This window comes from Mytilus edulis, chromosome 5 (assembly GCF_963676685.1).
Source record: "Mytilus edulis chromosome 5, xbMytEdul2.2, whole genome shotgun sequence".
In the NCBI taxonomy this organism is placed as follows: Eukaryota; Metazoa; Mollusca; class Bivalvia; order Mytilida; family Mytilidae; genus Mytilus; species Mytilus edulis.
This window is the reverse complement of record NC_092348.1, coordinates 47,013,878-47,023,753: the sequence shown is the minus strand read 5'-3', so window position 1 is coordinate 47,023,753 and position 9,876 is coordinate 47,013,878. Positions and strand designations below refer to the sequence as shown.

At 33.1% G+C, this 9,876-nt stretch overlaps 1 protein-coding gene across 1 annotated transcript; it reads left to right on the top strand.

Moving 5' to 3' along the window:
- Window positions 1–432: 432 nt before the first annotated feature.
- On the top strand, window positions 433–5,779 carry LOC139525119 (uncharacterized). Its single transcript, XM_071320304.1, has 4 exons — window positions 433–567; window positions 1,504–1,623; window positions 2,004–2,183; window positions 5,420–5,779. Exons 1-4 carry the CDS (start codon window positions 454–456, stop codon window positions 5,777–5,779), a joined length of 774 nt encoding a protein of 257 aa, XP_071176405.1. The 5' UTR covers window positions 433–453.
- Window positions 5,780–9,876: the final 4,097 nt, after the last annotated feature.

Here is a 9,876-nt window from a genome sequence, read left to right as displayed (position 1 = left end):
GCCCTTGTTACCAATGATTGCGCTTTATATGATAATCTCAGAATGTATCGCTTTATATTTTTGAATGCGATTAAGTCAAATAAACATTTTTAGCAGGATTTTATATCATAATATGGCATTAGTTAAATTTAATGATGCCAGTACTGTTAGAAATTTATACCCTGCTTGAGAGCTTCTAAACCAAGGTTAGGTATGCTATTTATAGCAAAAATTACCTATAAGTGCTTTCAAACACCTAAAACTTGTACAATTTGTCCTCTTTTAAGGTAGTTTTATAATTTCAAATAAAAAAAAGGGAAAAGTTTTAGAAATTTACCCCAAAAATGAGACAGACTTGAAGTTTTTCACTATGATCCAGCATTTATTTTAAAATCACTTTTTGTCGCGTTTCAACACCAACTGATAACCTTCATAAAATCTTTATTATTGTCCTTAAAGCATATAAATGATGCCATGATTTTTTTTTTGACATTAGCTTCTGGTAGCGGTTTCTCCATAAATGCTTCTGCCTTAGACAACCAGGACTTTCAGACCCTTGGACGCTATGTTGGTAGTACAGTTGCCCAGGTATAGTTCTTTTCAATACGACTTTGATATGTTGGTACTTCTTGATTTATAGGACATGAGTTGAATAACATTTCATTATTTATGCCCAATGAAGTATAGTTCTTTGTAAGAAGAATTGGATAGACCTTTGAATTGCTATAAATAAACATGAATAAAAAATTCAACTTGGCTCTCCAACATGTCTTAGTTTTGGGTAATACTGTGGATTCATTTATTTTTGTGTGTATTAATTTTTGTGGATCGCTGAAAATATGCATATTCGTGGATCTTAGATTTCATGGTTTTGCCAATCTCTGTTTACAAAGCCTATTGAAAATATGATAGTCACTGGACATTTGAATTTCGAATTTGTGGTTCACGAAACCCACGAAAATTGGTATCCAACGAACAATAAAGATTCCACAGTAAACATTTTTCCAATTATCATTTCATCAAGCTTTAGAATTGATGTAACTTTGTTGTCATTCAGCAACCTAACTTTTGACTGTCAATGCCTCTGATATGTGACTTAGATAACCCTGATGCTGAAAGTCGAGCAGCATCATACTCAGGGTCATGCATTCATTTTACAAGCAGTATGAAGATGAATTATTTTTTTAACAGTAATGTGCTGTTATCATACTTGACAATTTCATTAATATCAGTTAATAAGAAATTCAGAGACATCATGACTAAATAAATGTGGCACTCAGAGAACAGAATTTTGAGGAAACTGGTAAGAGATTTATTAATAATCTGCAGAGTTTTGTATTTCATCATTTTGAACAATAATACTAGGAACTTGTAGGAGGTATACAAAAATTATTGTATAGAATAAGAATTTGGGCAGGATAGTCAGAAACCAATTATAACACTATCCTAGGGGTTAGTACATGTTTGTACTTCATGTGTTTAGCACTGCACTACAAGGCTAACATTCTATACTACTAATTTTAGGGCACAGTTGGCTTGCCTGTATTTACAGAGCCTTTAGCTAAGTTTATTATTAAAGGCAGTCTAGGAGAAGTGACAAAGCAACACTTTGAAACAAAGGAGCAGCAACAGTTAGCAGAAAAGGTAAAGAGGGGGTATATAAAGAATTTTTTTAGATTCTATTGTAATTACTTTCTGTATAGGTAAGAAGTTCTGACGTGGTAATTATAAGGGTAAATATTTCTTCTTTACAATGTTTCACAGTGGTTACTTGTTCTTGTGAGAGAAAAAGTTTTTTCAGAGGTCACAAAGTAATATCTCTTTGGTTCCCACATTCTGGTAGATTTTGAACAGCTCTGATATAAATATCCACATTCTTTCCAAATTTTTCATATAAAATACTTTTTTTTTTTGGAAAGTGTCATTCTTTACACCAACTGGCTACAACCATTCTTGGAAGGCTGTTAATTTATAATTGGAGGTATTAGTATTTACATTCTAATGTTACCATGGTCTTTTTACAGGTTCTGAATTGCAAATTAGATGAGATAGATGACATTGTGGATAGGCTTTCAATTGGTTGTTCGAAGCCTTCCTCAGCCCTGTGTGAGGCTGACAGAAAATGCTGGCTCCGAGGCCTCTACAGGAGAGATGTGCTGTCCATGCAGTTGCCTGCCATCATGGATTTTCAGAGAGGCAAGTTTGTTAGTGAGATTTATATATATGGTCTAGCATGAAGGCTGCAGTGCAGGCGATTTGGTGTCACGATATCACAGTAGCATGGGTTCGAATCCCGGCGAGGGAAGAACCAAAAATTTGCAAAAGCAAATTAACAGATCTAACATTGTTGGGTTGATGTTTAGACGAGTTGTATATACATTATGTACACAGCCATGTATCACCATCATTGATGGCGATCCGATGGATACATCTGTTGTAGGGTTGTCACTGACTCAGACGTACTTATGAATATAATTATTTTCTGTGACTGTATCTTACATTAATTTGTAGGATCCTTTACTATAGATAATTTAGCTGATCTGTAAACAATAACATCTTCATGCCTTATATATCATGTACTGTAGTACGCTGCTAGATTAAAATTGACATGGAAAGGTAACACATGCCCACCGAAAGCTCTTTTTTTTGAGAGCCCAGGTGGTCGTGTGGTCTAGCGGGACGGCTGCAGTGCAGGCGATTTGGTGTCACGATATCACAGTAGCATGGGTTCGAATCCCGGCGAGGGAAAAACCAAAAATTTGCGAAAGCAAATTAACAGATCTAACATTGTTAGGTTGATGTTTAGACGAGTTGTATATATATATATATATATATATATGTGTGTGTATACAACTCGTCTAAACATCAACCCAACAATGTTAGATCTGTGAGTTTGCTTTCGCAAATTTTTTTGTTCTTCCCTCGCCGGGATTCGAACCCATGCTACTGAGATACCATGACACCACAACGCCTGAATTGCAGCCGTCCTGCTAGACCACACGACCACCTGGGCTTCACAATAATAAAGCTTTCGATGGCCATGTGTTACCTTTCCTCATCAGTTTTAATCTAGCTGCGTACTACAGTACATGATATATAAGGCATGGAGAGGAGATGCATGGATATACATATGTGTATATATATAACTGATGTGGAAAGTTAACACCTGGCCACTGAAAGCTTCATTTTTATGAAGCCTAGATGTTCATGAGGTCTAGCGGGACGGCTGCAGTGCAGGCGATTTGGTGTCACCATATCTCGGTATCATGGGTTCGAATCCCATCGAAGGAAGAACAAAAAAATTGTGAAAGCAAATTTACAGATCTAACATTGTTAGGTTGATGTTTAAACGAGTTGTATATTTTCAGATATATATAGAGGGTGGAGAAGTCTTAACTTGTATATATATATTATATAGGCGTAAAAAATAATTTTCACATGTGCAGATGTATATATTCATTAAATAAAATAGTGAAATAAGTTAAAAAGTTAAGTTTTTGAATGGAACTGTTAACTATTAACTTATTTTACTATTTTATTTAATGATATATATATTGTGTACATGTTGTATCTACTTTAGTCTCCTGAGGTAGATTCATGGTATACTGCCATCTTGGATTGTACAATCACAGTACAAAATCGGTCTAGTTATTTGCCTAAATCTGCAAATATGGAGACAGATTTGCAATTCAATGGGTTAGAATGTTTTTTTCTATTTAAAGGAAATTTGTAAATTAATTGTATTGTACAAAATACTTTAACAAATATCATTTTTTGTGGTTTTAAAAATCATTTTTTTTCAAAATGAGCCATTTAAGGGGAGATAACTCTTCTAGTACAAAATTTATACTGGGCTAATGGGAATTTTTTTATTTTTACTTGTAGCAAGAAATCAAGTTCGGTGACACCATGTTTTCTTTTTATTTTCTTAAAACATATTATGAAACCTTTCTTCTTACAATTTATTTCAAAATTCTTTTTATGCACACTATTTTTTCATGAACAAACTAACCAAATTTTGGCAATTTTCAAAGACTCAAAGCTTGAAAAATAGCACAGTGACCCCTACTTTTTATTAAATTTTTGAAAAGAGCATAGTAAAATCTTCATTTTGGCAAATTATAAAAAAAAAATGTCTCAAATAATATATACTTGTGATCTACCTAGCTGCACAAAAGAATTCACTGAAACTCTCTGAGAGTCTGTCTCCTACTATTTTATATTTTGACATGTTTGATGACTGTGAACTTAGGGGTTTCCCATGGCAAAACATGAACTCCACTATTAAAGCCTATAGGTTGTTCATTTTGCAAATGTCTATGCAACAACTCATAAACTTATCTTCTGATTTCAGTTTTATAAGACCACAAAAAGTTATGTTATGAGGTCTGTGTTTGTTGTTGTCCATTGAATTGAGTCTTTTTCAAATTTCAACACAATGCTACTCGTGACAATGTGAACACAAAAAAGGGGCCCAAAAGGGTGGAAAATCAAATGCTGTTTAAAAGTAGGGTTGTAATATATCATTGGAAAGGTAATACTTTACTAAAATTATATTTTTGAGGATCCCAACCTTTTCTGCTGTGCAGAAAGATGTCAAAAGGGTGAAAATCAAAAATTGTTAAAAAGTGGGGTTGTAATATATTAACTTGTAGATTACAAAAATTAAATTTTCAAGGATCCTGACCCTTTCTGCTGAGAAAAAAGGAGCCCCAAAATATTTTTTTTAAAGCAGTGTTGTAATAAATCATAGCAAAAGTATAAAGTTATAGATAATAAAAAGGAAAAATTTGAGGATCTAGACCTCCTTTCCATCGAGAAAAATGGGTCCAGAAGTGTTCTCACTCAGACATCCAGTTGGCATTTGCAGATTATTTCTAAATTTCAGTGTTGTTTTTAGCACACCTGGCCAATAGCCTATGTAAACTTTTGCCATCACTCTGCCTCTTTCTTCCTTTGTCTTAAACTTTTTCAAACGTTAACTCCTCTGAAACTACTAGGTGGAATATGATTAGCCTACTAAACAAAGTTGATAAACTCCCATAACTCCTGTCAAAATAATTGAACAGTGATGATGTTGGAACTTGTCCAAGGTATTAGTGGTAGTAACATGTGGTATAAATTTTATAAAATTCAGTTGAGTAATGTCAGCATGAGAGCTCTTACAAAAGTGTGATAGACAGACAGACACATGGAGGCTAGCATTGCTATGTCCCTGTTCCGCATTACCGCAGGAAAAAAAAGAAAGCAGGTGGTATGACTAATATTTTATTTATTTTTTCTTTCCAGGTCTGCAACAATTCCTCTCAGTCTGGAAATCAACGCCAGAGGCAGAGGAAGCTGCATTGCATTTTTTGAGCCTTGACCTCATTCCCAAAAAAAACAGAACGAGTTCTTAGAACTCTTCAAGCTAAATAAGTATGGTGCATGTGGTTCTCAGCTGGCAAGACAAGAGGACAAGGCATATGTCTATTTCAAGTCCTTCCTGAAAGATGCGTTCGCAGGGCTTGCTTTGTGCAAATCAGAATCACCACGTAGCGACTATGAGCCTGCCAAGGAGGATTTGCAAATCTCAGCTGAGGAAGTTTTGCGCTTCTTCACCGGCAGCACCATGGAACCTCCAGGAGGATTTTATAACCCAATACTCATCCACTTTGATCCCAACTTCAAAAGTCAAAAAATAAGCACCTGTGCGCTGAATGCAACATTCCCCTTAGATTTAAAAGCACAAACTCGAAAAGCTGGGGAACGTTACTGCAAGTGGATGGTAATGGGAGATGGGTTCGGTCTTAGTGACTGAATAGTGAGATCTTAACCTTTACAGCAAAATAATTGCCATTTGATTAAAGAAACTTTATATTATTTTTTGTTACAGATTAACACAAAAAATGTGTTTCCGTTTTTTGATAGATGCTTTTTGGTGTGGAGAAAAAGATAAGTCAATCAATAATCAGTGTAACATCCTTTGATGTATACATATTGTATTACAGTACTCATTGAGTCTCATCAGAGCACTACTTCTGACTATTTGTTGCCATAAGCAAGTAAATGTATTTTAGAAGTCAGTTACAGACTCCACAATTAAAGGTGGCATTAATTCGTTTGAATTTCAGTTGAACAGTTTTTGTTTGTGTTAATTTATGTATGGTGTTTATATATTATGGTTTTCTCGTAAGTATTTCTGATTTACTGCTGAAAATGAAGGCGTAATTTGAAGTTTATTTTTGTCCAGGCCTTTTATAGTCCAGTCAATTGAGCATAAATTTGACCCTAACCTTAAAGTTATTGCAACAGAAGATTTTTTAGTTTTAATCTTTAGCATATTATACCCCAAATATACACAGAAAAAGTCAAACAAGATCTAATTTGTGGAAGACTAAAAAATCACGATTTTAATATTCCTATGGAGATTTGCATTGAAAATGAGAGATAAGTCTGCAAAAAAAAAGGAATATCAATACAAATTGGAACAAAATTATAACTTTACCGTTTCTATTCATCAGAATGTATTGATTCTTGATATTTTAGCCGTCTATATAGAGAATAACAAACAGCTCTAAAAGTGTTTTCATATCTTTAATCAAGCTACAACCAAGATTTCAAAATTCATTAGTTGACCATTTATTAATTTTTTCAACTTGTCATGGTAAAGAATATCAAACTTCATAAAAATAATTAAGCATATATTCTTCTTTTTGGGCTTTAAAGTTTCTTTAAACAAAGAAGTTGCCGAACAAATATAATTTACAGAAATAAACCATACCAAATTTTCACATTATTATTTCAAAATGGTCATAAAGCAACACATTTGCTATTTCTTTAATGAAAAATGTGCAAAAAAAAAATACCCATAACACTTCGGTTTTGTGCATTTCATGAGCAGAAGATTATATAATATAGTCAAATAGGAACTTATAACCCCGTCAAAGTTTCATACTTTATGTGAATTTTAAGAAAATCAACAAAAAATTGACAACAAAAAAGACTTGTTTTTAGTTATCTCCCCTTTCCAATGTTAATTTCCATAGGAAATTAAAAATGCTGATTTTGAGCTTTCCTCAAGTTAAATTTTATGGGACTTTTTTCTGTTTATATTTGTGGCTTAATGCTATAGATTAGAACTAAAACATTTTCTGATGCAATTAGTTCGAGGTTAAAGCTTAATTTGACTGGACTATTATGGTACATTGTCCATTGGTAAACATCTTCATATTGATCAATTGTACATTGTAATCTATTTTTGATGCACTCCACCATCAACTTCCTGTCTTTGCTGGAATTGAGTTTTTTTTCAGTGAATGAGATGTTTTATGGATAACTTTCATCACTAACAAAAAAATAAAATGGAATGATATCAAAATTTGATACATAGCTTCACATTCATCAGTTTCATGAAGTAAGCCATTGTAATTTTACCATAAGTAACAAAGTTGCGGAGGGTATAATGTTTTTGACCTGTCCATCTGTCTTTCATCACTCTCTCTGTCCGCCCTTCAGTTCTGTTCTCGTCATCGCAACTCCTCTGAAACCACACAACAGAATTTCATGAAACTTTGAAGATAATAAGGATGTAGATGTGCATATCTACAGGAAATTTCGATTCTATTATTTTCTAGGAGTAATGCTCTTTAACTTGTAATTTTGGCCTAAATATACTTCTGCAACAGTTTGTCATCGCATTTCCCCTGAAACCACACAACAGAATTACGTGAAACTTTGTAGATGTGCATATTGACAGGAAACTATGATTAATTTTTTTTTCTGGGAGTTATGCCCCTTTAACTTTGAATTTTCGCTGAAATTTAATACTGCAACAGTTTGTCATCACAACTCCTCTGAAACCACACATCAGAATTTCATGAAACTTTGTAGTTAATGAGGACATAATATGTAAATGTGCATATCCACAAGAAATATTTTATCAGTTGACTTTTGTAGAGTTATGAGTCTTTGACCTTAGGAATCTGTGAAGATTTTGTGTGTCCAGTGAGAATATGGGGGCGTGGGGTATGTGAGCATGCTCACAAAGGTTCTCTAACTGCTGTCCAACTTTGAGGGGGGATATACCTAGTAGTGCTAGCACATGACGGGCATCTTTCATGCTTCAGTTATGTTTACATTGCTTTACATTCATTTATGTTTTGATTCAAATTTTAAGAACTATCTGTTATTTAAGAAATAATTTTATTTGTTGGAAATTTTAACATGGCCTTGATATTCCCATTTAAGGTAGTTAATTAAGGATGATAGCCTTGCGCATCCAATCTGCGCAATTTGGAATTATTCATAACCAATATACTTTTGTTATGATTATTGGTACAAAATATCAAAAATAATATATTTGATTTGAAAAATACACGAATCATATTGAATTAATGCTTAATTTGTAAAATTGTACATTTTTTGGATTTTACAAAAAAGGGAAATAATTCGCATATATTGTGCAGGAGTGCCTTTGTTTTACTTCACTTTCCACAAAATATAAGCAATGGACCAATGTATTAATTAGTAATATTTTATAAGCATATTATGTAAGGCTACTATTCTAGAAAGTTCTTTGACTATATAGGTAACAAAATATTTATATTTTTGCAGAAAATTACTTTGAAAGTATTATCTCCCCTTTCCTGCCAAACACAAATTTCTATATATTTTATGCTGTAACTTTTGACATATCAATTTTTATGACTCTAATTTGAAGCTATCTATTAAATCAACATATACTTAAAAGTTTGAGGAATATTCTATGTCCTGTTTGAGAGTTATATCACCTTAGTTGTAAAATTTCGGTATTTCCATATCCAGGGTAAAATCAAGAATTTTAAAGGATGATTTCATTTATGTTAACTGTGACATAGGTTGTCAGAACTTAATTTTGTTCAAAACAAATATTACACCTAAAAACAAAACATGACAAGTGGGTTTATAATTCCACAACCAGTACCCTTGCTCCTTCTTTTCGCTACTAGGACCTTTCAGTTGATTATTAATGCATATGTAAAAGGTAAAAGTCCCAAACATGGTCCATTTTTAAAGCTCTGTATCTTTTAAAGTATATCCCTGACCCCAAAGTTTCTTTGCAAATTTTGATTGCTCATTGAACAAAGTTTTATTATACAAAATCTTGTTCACATTATATGGCAATGATCAAGACCCCCCCCCCCTCTCCCCCCAAAAAAAACTACCTTAACCCTGAGCGGTAGTTAGTGGTTAAATAATGAATATAAAGGACCCGGTCATCTTAAAATGACAACAAATTAACTTTTTCAGGAAACAATATCTATATAAACAACACATCTTATTGTAATCCACCACAAACAAAAGTATTAAAATGCGCAGCTACGAAAGGTGGTTTATTGAGCATTTAAACAGAGTTTAGCCATAAAGCAATTACAGCAAATCATATTAGAATGCATTACTCGAAATATCAATCATATCACAATATTATGAGTTACATTAAACTTAAAACTTTTGAATGTATAAATGTTGTTTTGATTATCATTTATGTTTGAAGTTGTTTGTCTGATGTTTTTTTGAATATGCATTGATTTATAATAATAAACTGTACGGTAATTTCTATGTTGTTGAATTGATTTATATACATTAAATCCTTCAAGGCATAACATTTCCTTGGCTTCAATTTGAGAGTATGGCTGGCAAAGTGAAAAGATTGGTAATCAACAATTACAAAGTTTACCTCTTTATGGAACATCAGTTGAAAGTAAATCATTCAATTGTAAAATATAGTTCATACCCACGGTCCACCCAATTGTAGACAAAAAGCAAATTCTGCTCATGTACCACCCCTAAAGCATGCATGATCCGATCATGCATAGTTGCTGAGATATGAACTCAGATGTAAATGTACGGGAAATGTAGGTCACAGTGACATAACTT

Coding starts and splice junctions, on each gene's coding strand:
- LOC139525119 (XM_071320304.1), top strand. CDS start 454: ATGATTTTTTTTTTGACATTAGCTTCTGGTAGCGGTTTCTCCATAAAT. Junction 568..1,503: donor TTGGTAGTACAGTTGCCCAG/GTATAGTTCTTT, acceptor TACTAATTTTAG/GGCACAGTTGGCTTGCCTGT. Junction 2,184..5,419: donor ATTTTCAGAGAGGCAAGTTT/GTTAGTGAGATT, acceptor TGTGGTTCTCAG/CTGGCAAGACAAGAGGACAA.